Here is a 12735-nt window from a genome sequence, read left to right on the forward strand (position 1 = left end):
AAAAATCCGGAGTTTTTCAATGAGCACATCAGTTTACTTTAGTTGAAATTATTATTCGCGTTTAAGTAATAAAAAAAAAGTTTGCAGCGCAATGACTCAAGTATTGGGTAAGGCGTTATGAAATAGCAAAAGTAAAACTAAAATAAGACCTTGTTCAGAAATGAATGTAACAAAAATATAAATGTTCTTACAAACAAAAATAAAGTTTAAGTTAAAAAAAATATGTATTAATAAACGTACAGATGAGTCATATGGACACCAACTTAAAAATGGACTGAACTGTTTAATTGTATAACTGATTATATTCCTTCTTTAATGATATTTACTCTAACCTTTTAACCATTTATGCCAGTAAGAACAAACATGTGCTGTTCTTTGTAAAACTTTAAAAACAAGTTAATACACTAGTATAGTTAAGTACACCATTACATTAAAAACATGACTTACTGTTCCTACATCTCCTGTGTTACTTCACAGCGCTTTTTGAGAGCTGATAGATATACTCTAAACCACACTTGCCAGTAGTTGATACATGGGGCATGTCAATGTATTTGATGGTGGGAATTGACAAGGAGTTTGCATTTCCACATAGTATTTAACTATTGTCAGATTGAAAAAGCCCCTAAACCTTTCCATTAAAACAAATTAAAGTTTGTTAGCCGCAGTGAAACATCTAAAGTATTAAACAGTAGGGTGAAACTTAGTGGTAAAAAGTAAGATTTTATGAGGAGCACATGAAGGCAGCAATACCCCATGCATCTGTGAACTGGAACGGTCACTGATCCGGGGCCATTAGAGTTTGGATATAGCAGCTGATGTTAAGTGAATGATGAATCCCCATTTCATTAAGAGCAGCAACGTTGAAATTAATAGCACAAGTGACCAGTGCAAATACTAACATAATGATATCACTGCTCTGCTTAGATCTATTAATGGGAAATACAAAAAAACAACACAGTGGCACATCATGATTATTCACTTTGCAATGACATGAATGTTTAAATGAGTGGCCATGATGGATGCCAGCTGTTGTTTCTGTTGCATGACAAGGTGTTCATAAAATGTTGGATGTTTCAGAGGCATCATGCACATGAAAAATATCCAACTTGTGTGTTAAATTGTTATCTCATCTTCCTTTAATTAATAATAAATGGCGATACATAAATGGCTTTAAGCACATAAGTCCACATATAGGTGTTTTTGCTTTTAATTTGTGGCTCTGAAATTGATTTACACCTTATCAGGGTCTGATAGCAGACTTTAGCTTTGGGAAGAGTCGGAGAGCGTTCTGTGTCGTCACCTCCATCACCTCCTGCAGCGACACTCCTTTGATCTTACTGATGTACTCGGCAGAGATACAGATGTTTTTGGGCTCATTTCTCACCTGCAATCAGGAGGCGAAACAAGAACGATGATAAATGCATAAGAAATAACAGATTTGAGTTGTATGTGTCACAATAAGTATGTAAAAACAACAACAAGGAGATATCGCAATATACTCCTAAAAAATATAAAAACATGCAATGCAAATGATAAAAAAATAAATAAATACGCTACCTGCTTTTCTGGACCGAGAGCAGGTGAATCAGTTTCTAGACAGATGTTCTCTAATGGCAACTGTTTCACAAGTTTCTGCTTCTTGGTGGAAAATACACAAATAAACTATCAATCAATCATTAACATTCAATGTGATAAAATCAACCAAGTAAACCTGTTAGTCTGTCTAAAGAGATCGTGTCAGTAATTTAGTTGTGTACACTATAAAAGCTCACATATAAAAAGGACAACATATTCTAACAATTTGCAACTGTGTCTATAAAATCCATTTTTTTTCCTATTATTTACACACATAAATGACAAATGAGATGATATGTATGTGTAGGTGTGTTAGTGTTACTAAGGGGAACATTTTAAACAGGTTGGGTTATAATTAGGGCTGTCAAACGATTAATTTTTTAATCGCGATTAATCGCTGAATTTCTATAGTTAATTATTTTTCAGAACAGTTTTTAAGTACATATTAACAATGGAAAGCAATTCTTACCAGTGTATCTTGATTGGGAATCAAATGAATGCAAGGAAAGTTACTTTATGAACTTGACTTTAAGATTTGTATTTGTTATTATTTATTTACTGTAAACAAAAGAAAAATGTGTGAATCTGTCATTATTGCACAATTCCTCCAAGTACCTAACTAAAAAACTAAAAATCCCTATCCTTACCAGAGTCAATATAGTATTTAGTAACTCCTAAATAATTTTGATTATTCACTAACGTCCAGTGATCACCGGTTAATGAGACAGCATTTGCAGCCCCTTGCAGCTGTTCCAGTTGGGCTGCTTTCTCCGTGTCGTACAGGCTGTGTATGCGTGAAACTACTGTCCCCCTCGACGGCAATGAGACAGGTCAGAACATGCCAACCGTAGTACGTCTTTAAGACCCGAGTCTTCTACGATGCTGACAGGTCTGCAGTTAGTTGCCAGCTGTTTTGCAAGAGCTGTAGTATTTTTTTTGGATTTGGTTTCATCCACAGGTCACATCGCGCAATCGCATCGCGATTAACGCATTAATGCTGACAGCCCTAGTTATAATACAGTGTAAATGTAACATTATCAGGTGCTCTGCTGTACCTGTTCACTGCGTATGATGGATGGTGGGATAGAAAAGAAATATCCAGCCTTCACTCCCTCCATGGCAACAGACGGTTTCCCATCAAAAGCGTGAAGAAGGGCTTTTTCGACACCTAGTGACATTTCAGAGGGATTGCGGTTTACTTCTAGTCTGGCTATCACCAGACCAAGCTCAATCTTTTAAGACTGAACATTAGTCTGGGGAGTCTGCTCTGTATTTTCTACTGCACGAGTGATCAACGGGCATAGTTCAAATGACTCTGTACGTAATTGGATAGTCCTTCAACCAATCAGCTGAGCTCCATTCTTTTGGCCAACAGGGGGGCTAGCTGGTAAATTAGGTTTTGAACAAAGCCGGTCGGTAGTAAGGCAAACACATCCTTCTTTTGTAGGAATTGTTCCAGGGCAAGTTTCTGTTCCATTTTCAGAGAAAACTTTCCTTTGAAATCTTTTAAAACAGTAGTGACAGCGGCATCAACGGCAGCAGCAGTGGCAGCAAAAACTGTCCTGTCCTGTTAGTAGTGTCCTGAGGAGTGTCCCAGGACAGTCAGACACTGTCCTGTGACTCCCATGACTGTCCCGGGACAGTCAGACACTGTCCTGTACACTGTCCTGTGACTCCATGACTGTCCCAGGACAGTCAGACACTGTCCTGTATTCTGTCCTGTGACTCCCAGACACTGTCCTGTGACTCCACGACTGTCCCAGGACAGTCAGACACTGTCCTGTACACTGTCCTGTGACTCCATGACTGTCCTGGGACAGTCAGACACTGTCCTGTACACTGTCCTGTGACTCCATGACTGTCCCGGGACAGTCAGACACTGTCCTGTACACTGTCCTGTGACTCCATGACTGTCCCAGGACAGTCAGACACTGTCCTGTATTCTGTCCTGTGACTCCCAGACACTGTCCTGTGACTCCATGACTGTCCCAGGACAGTCAGACACTGTCTTGTACGCTGTCCTGTGACTCCCAGACACTGTCCTGTGACTCCATGACCTGACTGTCCCGGGACAGTCATGGGAGTCACAGGACAGTGTACAGGACAGTGTCTGACTGTCCCGGGACAGTCATGCAGTCGCAGGACAGTGTTTGGGATTCACAGGACAGTGTACAGGACAGTGTCTGACTGTCCCAGGACAGTCATGGAGTCACAGGACAGTGTCTGGGAGTCAAAGGACAGTGTCTGGGAGTCACGGGACAGTCATGGGAGTCACAGGACAGTGTACAGGACAGTGTCTGACTTTCCTGGGACAGTCATGGAGTCACAGGACAGTGTCTGGGAGTCACAGGACAGTGTACAGGAAAGTGTCTGACTGTCCCGGGACAGTCATGGAGTCACAGGACAGTGTCTGGGAGTCACAGGACAGTGTACAGGACAGTGTCTGACTGTTCCGGGACAGTCATGGGAGTCACAGGACAGTGTACAGGACACTACTAACAGGACAGGACAGTTTTTGCTGCCACTGCTTCTCATCAACAGGTTGCTGCACTTCGGTGGCCGCCATGTTAAATGTAAACAAAAAGCTGCTTGCCGTTGCTTCTCTATCGTCATCGTGTTGAACCTGCCAATAGCGCACCAGGTGGATAAGCCAGTTTGTGATTGGTCCCCGCAGATTTGTAACGGAGGCAGGATAGAAAAATGTACAGGTTTCCAGCCTGAGCTGCAGGGTGAAATCAAATCGCCGGCAGATTGGGCTGGGTTTACCCAGTCTAGTTTACTTCTAAAATACTCAAGTAAACAGAAGGGAATCTAAAACTCTGCTGTTTAGTGTTTACCTTGCTCCTTCAGAAGATGGATGGTGGGTCTCCCTGCAGACCGTGAATGAACATTTCTAGAAATAAAACAAACATAAAAAATATTGTAAAAATCTGTTGGTTAAGGGACAGCATATGTCATTAATATTATTGCACATACTAAGTTCAAGCTAAAAAAAACTGACAAATATATCATCAAATTCAGGGAACGCCACCAATACCTGTTTATTAATAAGTATTAAATGTCAAGAATTGCATGTGAAATTCAAATATTATCAGGAAAAAAGGTGCCTGCACATTGATTATATGCTCCCGAAAAAAGGTCTATTGAGTACATCTACAGTACTACAGTACGACTCACAGAGGGAGATCCAGTTCCTTGGCTATCTGTGCCTGACGAATGAGGACCTGCCTTTGGCTCTCTTTGTCACTCTCACCACGGACATATCTGGGTGTAAAATCCAAACCAACCTATAATAACAGATGGGAAACGTTAACTGTTAACATGAATGCAAAAGAAAGCCAGGAGAGAAAACTGTTATTCACTAGTCACTTCAGAGATGCTGAATTATTACCTCCCCAATGGCCACAAGGTGGTCTTTGTATTTCTCTATTATGGGTAGAGCAGCATCTAGATCCTGCAGAAAAGTCAGAAAAAAAACATTCTTTATTCCTTCGCTATAACATGACAACTGCAGACATTTATTTGCCGCATTACCACATTTGTTTGCGGTGCTCATAGCATTACAAAATTACATTTTTTAAAAATCAGCAGCAACACGTCTTTCCACCGTCAATGTCTCTGTTACTCTGGAACAGTTTTCATTGGAGCTACTTTAGTTCCTACAGAAAGTATTGACAGTGTCTTCTGTTGATCATCCAGAGTAATAAGGACATTGTTTACGGAAACAGATGTTGCTGTATTTTAAAGCTGTGAGCACAACAAAATTATATTCAAGTAAATGTTATTTATAAAGCCCCAAATAATAAATTTGCCTCCAAGGGCTTTACAGTCTGTCCACATTAGTATTACCCTCTATTCATATAAGGAACTGGTTCACATCAGCCTGGGGGCCTGTTTCATTCTCCAGCTGTTATTCCGCTCATTTCCTATCATCTCTCTACTGTCGTTATTAAATAAAGGCAAAATATTTTATAAAAACACATGTAATAAATAGTATACATAGCCTACAACGTAGACCAAAATAACAATAGTAAAATTACAAAATCAAAATGTTTATGTAAATAAAGTGCACACATAAATGAAGAATATGGATCAGAGGATAGCACTCTGGTAGGACGTCATAGAAATTTCTCAAACCAAAACTACTTGCCTGGCTAGATACTACTCCAGGTGAGGTGAGTTAGGATACTACTAGTACAGGTGAATTAGGAAATGTGTCTTCCTACCTGGAGAGAAGCCCCCCTCTGTTGCTCTGGGGAAACTTCTTGAACAGGGTGGACTCCAAGGCAGGGAAAAATAAAACCTGGAAACCTAGGGAAAAGTATACATGTCAGTACAAAAACACAACACGTTAAGTTCAAATTATGTCACTCTAATACTAGTTATAGTTACCTCTGTGACAACTCAATAATCTTGTCAAATTCCCCAGCATGCTCGGCCACGGCTAATATTGCTAACAATCCAGCCTGGGAAATGATAAAGCAAAAGTTAAACACACATAACTATTCTGGACAATATGCTTCTTAGCGGACACGGCTCACCGTTTTTGAATTCTCAATCACCTCCTCTATGTCCTGACAAAGAAAAGAGGAAAAGTTCACGCTCAATGAGTTATTTCAGAGATAAAATATGCACTTGTACCCATAGATATATATAAAAGCCTTTATATATATCTATGCTTGTACCCTTTAAAACGCGAGCATACCTTGTCAAAATCCCTCGCAGAGATATGACAGTGACAGTCAACGTAGCCATGCATGTGGAGTAGCGTTCAAAATCAAAACATCACCTTCTTCCGCAAAGCGAGACGGACCGCGCATGCGTAGACTCGTAGGAGCGCGAGATGTAGAACGCAGGTTTGCCCGGGGAAGCGGGGTTCCATTAAACCTGATTGGTTTAACATCCCCGGTGCACCAACGGTCAACAGATTAAACACCCCAAATGTTTTCAAGAAGCTGTGTTCTACGTTAACGATACCTTTATTAGAGGTTTATTGTTCCTGTTTTTTTGTTATGACTTTATCGCTTTATCATTTCACCATCAACGTGATGCTATATCATGCGATAGTCACCTCGTCCTCCAGATCGTTTCGCCACACTATCGTAGGTGATTTTGACCTAAAATGGGAGGTTTAACTGTTTCTTTCCTTTTATCGATGTTGTTGATCAGCACATGCAGAGCAAAATACGAACCGAACTGGAAATCCATCGACTCCAGACCGCTGCCAGAGTGGTACGATCAGGCCAAGTTTGGCGTCTTTATACACTGGGGGGTTTTCTCTGTTCCGAGCTTCGGCAGTGAGTGGTTCTGGTGAGTTTTGTTCCCTCATTTCTTGCATATCATGAAATGGTTTCAACTTTAAGGACAAGTGGAGTTTAGGGATTGTATTAAACATGAAAGTCTGCAGCTGACATCAAGGCAAACTAAGCATGCACAAGGATGTGATCACAGATTTGGGAATATTAATTCATTTTATGATCTGTGAAGTCACAAATTGTTTACGTGAGAGCAGCCTTTGGAGTAAAGGATCAGCGCGAAAATAAGCATTAAAAAATCTCACCACACAAGGCCAAGGCCCATTCAGTAGCTGTTATGGAGTTTTCTGTAATATTTACATTCTCTTCTGAGCACTTAAAGGACGATCTTTTCCATGAGGTTCAAATCTGATCATCTACTGATGAAAAGCATGTGGTATGACAGAAAGCTCCAGAATAGCAACTAAATGGTCCTTGTAGTGAGATACTCAACTTTTAAGTTAACAGGGCGATAAGACCTTGAAGTGCTCAGAAAAAGTGGAAATATACAATTGCATGAACACTGGGCAAACCCCTGCTGATTAAGATCATGCAATAGGCTCAAAAGCTCCAGAACAGCTACTAAGTGGATGAACTTTGAACCTAAAATAATTGGGGTTATTGTAGGGTTATGATAACATGTCCAATGTTTAAGGCTCAATGTAAGGGTATTATACAGCGTATTATAGCATGCTTAGGATATGTTAATTCATTTTAACATGTTATTAATTTATTGCTTACCTTCATTGAGTGGCTGATTTTTTTGTTTGTTTTCTGCTTCAGGTGGTACTGGCAGAAGCAAAAACTAAAGCCGTATGTTGACTTCATGCAGAGGAATTATCCTCCAGACTTCAAGTATCAAGACTTTGCATCACAGTTCACTGCTGAGTTCTTTGATGCCAAAGAGTGGACGGACATCTTTGTCTCATCAGGGGCAAAGTACATCGTCCTAACCACAAAACACCATGAAGGTACAAGACATGATCCACATCCTGTCTCTCAGTATTTATTCTTGTTTAAGTTACTTTATCGTCACAAAAAGATCATTTCAAAGTGCTAAAACAAGGGCATAATTCCACATATTTGGAGTATTAGTGCAATGCTGCATCCTTTCAGCCATGCAGAAAATGTTTTATTATGTTTTATTTTTCAGGTTTCACACTATGGGGCTCAAAAAACTCCTGGAACTGGAATGCAGTGGATGTTGGACCAAAGAGAGATCTGGTAGATGAAGTGGCGAGTGCTCTCCGTGCTAACAGTGACCTGCGTTTAGGGCTGTATCACTCTCTCTTTGAGTGGTTTAATCCACTCTTTGAACAGGACGCTGCCAATGTCTTCACTACACAATACTTTCCAACCAGTAAAACTCTGCCCGAACTTTATGAGCTCATTGTCAAGTACAAACCAGAGGTACTTTGGTCTGATGGGGATGGGGATGCACCTGACAAGTACTGGAATAGCACAGGTTTCTTAGCCTGGCTCTATAATGACAGGTAATTGTTGAATGACTTTCTACAGTAACTGTGTGTTTTATAAGTTGTATGCTTTACAGCCAGTGTGATATTGACCTATTTCTTCACAGTCCTGTGCGAGACACAGTGGTGACAAATGATCGCTGGGGCTCTGGCTCCATCTGCACCCACGGTGGATATTACACCTGTGCTGATCGCTACCAGCCAGGACACCTGCTCAAACACAAGTGGGAAAACTGCATGACCATCGACACAAAGTCCTGGGGTTACAGACGCAACGCTCCTCTCAGGGACTACCTCACCATAGAGCAGCTTGTAGCAGTGAGAATTCAAAATATCATTTACCTGTAAACTTTTTTTTTTATTAGGTTGAACAAACATGATTATGCATGATTTAATGGCTTATATATATTGAGGATTTAGTGGAGTATGTTGAATTAGTTTTTTCTTTGAAGATTTTGCTCATTATGATCAATGACATGACAGAAAATGGCACAAAATGCACATCAAAATCTTCCCGAGCTCAAGTTGACATATTTAAATTACTTGTTTTGTGTGAACAGTCCAAAACCCAAACAACATTCAGTTTACTTTAAAAGACAAAGAAAATCTGCCAATATTTACATAGTAGAAGCTGTAACCAGTTCATTTTTGAGGGTTTTGGTTAAGAATGGCTTAAATGCTTCATTGACAATGAAAATTGGTTTTAGTCCTATTTGCTCTGAGGGAACAGCGCCCTCCACCTGTGAAGTAATCTTTGTGCAGCAATAAAGTATTTTCTATAAAATCCAACCTGGTGTTTTTAGACATTGGTGGAGACTGTGTCCTGTGGGGGAAACCTGCTGATGAACGTCGGCCCGACACACGATGGAAGGATCTCTCCCATCTTTGAGGAGCGTCTGAGGCAGGTGGGTCAGTGGCTGAAGATCAACGGGGAGTCCATCTACAACACAACAGCATGGCGGGCTCAGAACGACACTGTCACTCCCAACGTCTGGTGGGTATCTCATGTGTGTTTGTATAATATGTTTGGTTTGGATTCAATGTATCAAAATCAGATCAAAGATACTTTTTTAAGGAAATTTAAAGCATAGATGACATATTTTGTTATTTTTTATTTCTTTTTTTTAACATAAAAATCCCCAAATCCTTGTACAGAATGTAATTTTTCCAAACGTTGCCTGATAAAATTTATGCAACTCAAGTGAGTAAGTGGCGTTTGATTCTATTGATGATGTTGATATAGGTATTTGTTGTGTTGGATTGTTGGTAGTACGATGTTGCCGAGCAACCCGGCTGCTGCCTCTTTGCTAACTTTACATTAAGAAGCACATTAGAAATAAGACTTACATTCTGTCATCTTTGACATTCTTTTTAGCTGTATGTGATTTAATGTCCTCCACGTGATGTCAAACAAACTAAAGTGAAATAAGACAATACTGATAATAATAATAATAAGATGATCAGATACTGTTAATATTTTTTAAGCTCATACAGAAGCCTATATATTGATAATAATTAGTATATCTTGACAGGTACACTTTCAGACCACAGGAAAAGAGCATCTTTGCCATTTTACTGGAGTGGCCCAATAATGGATCTGTGATTCTGAATGAACCTGTGGTTACACAAGGACAAACTCAGGTAAGACTAGAGTTTTAGTCAAGCTATTAGCTTATTGCCAAAATATAAGAATCAGCATATATTGTATGACAACTGCTGTGTAAGAAGAAACTGCAGGACCGAAAGGATAGAAAGATATGTTTGAGGTAATCTAAAAACCTCCATTACATACTTTGTCCACCAATAAGTTTATTTTTCAACTGCAAAATGTCCCGCTCAGTACACAACTTGGTCAACATTCTTAACTGGTCAAAATTCTTAAAAAACAAAAGGTTTACGGGATCCTTATAATCCAAAAATACCTGGACATTCTGTGTTTATTTAAAGTGTTAGTAGTCAAGGAGTATCAGCTAAGATTAGCCTTTGATTTAAATGGATATTTGAAGGTAGCTACTTATGATTTTACTGTAAACTGAAGTCACCAATAACATATACTTGTTTGCAGATTGTCAATATCTGTTAGATAAGAGAATTTTTCATGCCATATATTACATATTTCTAGGTCAGTAACACTCACTGTACGGTTTAGCACTAAGAAGCATGCCACCTGTTTAAATAAAGAATTACAATGAGCATAGGGCTACAACAAACAAGTATTTTATTATCAATTTATCTAGCAATTGTTTTCTCAATTAATTGATTTGTAGTTGTGAATGTCAGAAAATAGTGAAAAGGGTCTGCCAGTATTTACCAGCGTTTTCTCTGACCAACAGTCTAAAAACACAAAAGTATGCAGTTTATAATGAAATAAAACCGAAAAAGCAGCAAATCGTCACATTGGAGAAGCTGGAACCAAAGAATAACTGCTTAAAAATATTTAAACAACTTTTAAAATAGTTGACAATTGACTAATCAGATAATTGACTAATTGTTTCAGATGTAATATCATAAACTGAATACATGAATACATAAAATCAGCAAAGAAAACAACAACAAATGTATTGCTGGTTTGACAGACTGTGGTGTAGCTGTGGTCAGACAGGAACCTCCATCATATTAGCAGAGAAAGAAATGACTGGCCAGTATGTAATTAGACTCAATATATCGATCTAGCTGGTCTAACCCGGCTGGAATGTCCAACAACCGCACTGCATCCTGGGATATGAGGGTTTACTCTATTGTTCACAGAGCAGTTCTCTCTTTTTTCTCTCTGTCAACGTTGTTCATGTGTTGCTTTTAAAAAAAAAAAGGTGGTGCTTCTCGGCCACGGGTCTGTGCAGTGGGAGCCTGTGAAGCCCAGCGGGCTGCGGGTTCTGCTGCCCCAGCTCTCCTTCAGCCAGATGCCATGCCAGTGGGCCTGGACACTGAGGCTGGCTGGGGCCACTTAGAGGGAACCCAGAGGAACAGACAGAAGAAGGACCCAGTGTTTTATTTCATTTCAATCAGGAGAGACTTAATTTAAGAGTCAAATAAGTTGAATTATTATGGTGCACAATCAGGTTGATATGTTAGAGTCTCTGGCGAGTCTAGACACTGATGGTGGTGATGAAGGGATTAAGGAAGAGCCTGAAGATCTGGATGGATGTTTTATATGAAGCGGGGCTTCTGATGATGGAGGATCATCGCATCATATTTGATAACTTTAGTTACTAGTTACTTTGCAGATTCAGATTACAAAATATCAATCAGTTACTTTATATGATGTTTTTTTTTAAAGGTTAAGCTACCCAGCAGTATACAGCTCCACCTTTACCAGCTGCAACATTAAAGTGATGAACACATTAATGCACTGCAACACAATCACTAATTATAATCCACTAGTAGAATTTAAATTCTTCTGAAATGGCCATTATGCATAATGAATACTTTTACTTTTGGTACATTAAATATATTTTGATCGATTTGATGCTAATACTTTTGTACTTTTACTTCAGTAACAGAGTAGTTTTACACTGTGGTATTACTAATTTTACTTCTGAGTACTTCCACCACTGTCTAACTCAGAGTTTCTTAACTTTGGGGCATAAAAGACATTTCTAGGTTGACATATAGCCTATTAACATTAATTAACATCTGACCTCTGTCGTCAAAATTGTGATATATGAAGTGTTTCAACTTGTGATTTTTTTTTGCATTGATTATTTTTAATGCCTACATATTTGTATGTGATTTTCATGCAGTCAGCAGCACTGATCAATGCGGGGGAGAATATTTGTGAATGAATGTTTTTAAATTAAATGAAGTCTTCAAGCACCATGTTTTTATAATTAATATTTGCATGTGAAAAAAGAGCATATTCCTGAAATAAATCACTTTTTCAACTTGACTTTTGCACTCCTCGATTACCTCAGTGATTGCGTGCTGTTAGCGCCCCCTGCTGCTCACATCTGTAATAACAGCGCGGCCTTGTGGGACACTTTTAATGCACGCTGACGGTGCAAAACTGACCCCTACACCCGTGCTGCTGCACACAGTCCACCCAGGAACACAAGATTCCCTGTCGTGCATCAGAAGAATGTCGGTGGAATGACATGATCTGCCCGTTGCCCAGTGACCGGTAAGCCTCCGTTCCCCGCTGCTTCACACCGCGGCCATGCTGGGTTTTAAAGCCGTTATAACGTGCTTCCTCATCCGCCGATCTACAGTAAAAAGCGGTGTCCGTCTTTGGCGGTGTAGCCTATTTGTCACCTTAAGATAGTGAGTCCGGTGCAGGGCAGGTCTCACTGTTGTGTATGCTCTCTGTTGCACGCCTTAAAAATGGGAGGTCCCTGTTCTGTAAATGTTCCATGACGTGCAGATGGGGGGTTTGCAAGGGATTCTCACGTCCGTGC

General features: G+C 39.7%; 2 protein-coding genes across 3 annotated transcripts; one reads left to right on the forward strand and one right to left on the reverse strand.

Annotated features, from left to right (window-relative positions):
- Positions 1-1113: 1113 nt before the first annotated feature.
- On the reverse strand, positions 1114-6473 carry LOC116057377 (putative deoxyribonuclease TATDN3). Of its 2 annotated transcripts, none has more exons than XM_031309793.1 (10): positions 6281-6473; positions 6117-6149; positions 5968-6041; positions 5802-5886; positions 4967-5029; positions 4753-4862; positions 4413-4468; positions 2631-2743; positions 1558-1635; positions 1114-1384 (listed from the first exon to the last, which is right to left on the reverse strand). In XM_031309793.1, exons 1-10 carry the CDS (start codon positions 6332-6334, stop codon positions 1241-1243), a joined length of 810 nt encoding a protein of 269 aa, XP_031165653.1. In that variant the 5' UTR covers positions 6335-6473; the 3' UTR covers positions 1114-1240. The 2 variants fall into 2 exon arrangements, with proteins under 2 accessions (XP_031165653.1, XP_031165652.1); XM_031309792.1 differs by having other exon boundaries at positions 1558-1638.
- Positions 6474-6537: 64 nt separating this feature from the next.
- fuca2 (alpha-L-fucosidase 2) lies at positions 6538-12230 on the forward strand. Its single transcript, XM_031309789.2, has 7 exons — positions 6538-6885; positions 7653-7840; positions 8023-8362; positions 8452-8662; positions 9148-9338; positions 9877-9985; positions 11155-12230. Exons 1-7 carry the CDS (start codon positions 6698-6700, stop codon positions 11290-11292), a joined length of 1365 nt encoding a protein of 454 aa, XP_031165649.1. The 5' UTR covers positions 6538-6697; the 3' UTR covers positions 11293-12230.
- The last annotated feature ends 505 nt before the right edge of the window (positions 12231-12735 follow it).

This window comes from Sander lucioperca, chromosome 18, assembly GCF_008315115.2.
Source record: "Sander lucioperca isolate FBNREF2018 chromosome 18, SLUC_FBN_1.2, whole genome shotgun sequence".
Classification (NCBI taxonomy): Eukaryota; Metazoa; Chordata; class Actinopteri; order Perciformes; family Percidae; genus Sander; species Sander lucioperca.

Coding starts and splice junctions, on each gene's coding strand:
- LOC116057377 (XM_031309792.1), bottom strand. CDS start 6,334: ATGCATGGCTACGTTGACTGTCACTGTCATATCTCTGCGAGGGATTTT. Junction 4,863..4,966: donor ACCTTGTGGCCATTGGGGAG/GTAATAATTCAG, acceptor CTGTTATTATAG/GTTGGTTTGGATTTTACACC. Junction 2,744..4,412: donor CCATCTTCTGAAGGAGCAAG/GTAAACACTAAA, acceptor AAATGTCACTAG/GTGTCGAAAAAGCCCTTCTT.
- fuca2 (XM_031309789.2), top strand. CDS start 6,698: ATGGGAGGTTTAACTGTTTCTTTCCTTTTATCGATGTTGTTGATCAGC. Junction 9,339..9,876: donor ACTGTCACTCCCAACGTCTG/GTGGGTATCTCA, acceptor ATATCTTGACAG/GTACACTTTCAGACCACAGG. Junction 9,986..11,154: donor TTACACAAGGACAAACTCAG/GTAAGACTAGAG, acceptor AAAAAAAAAAAG/GTGGTGCTTCTCGGCCACGG.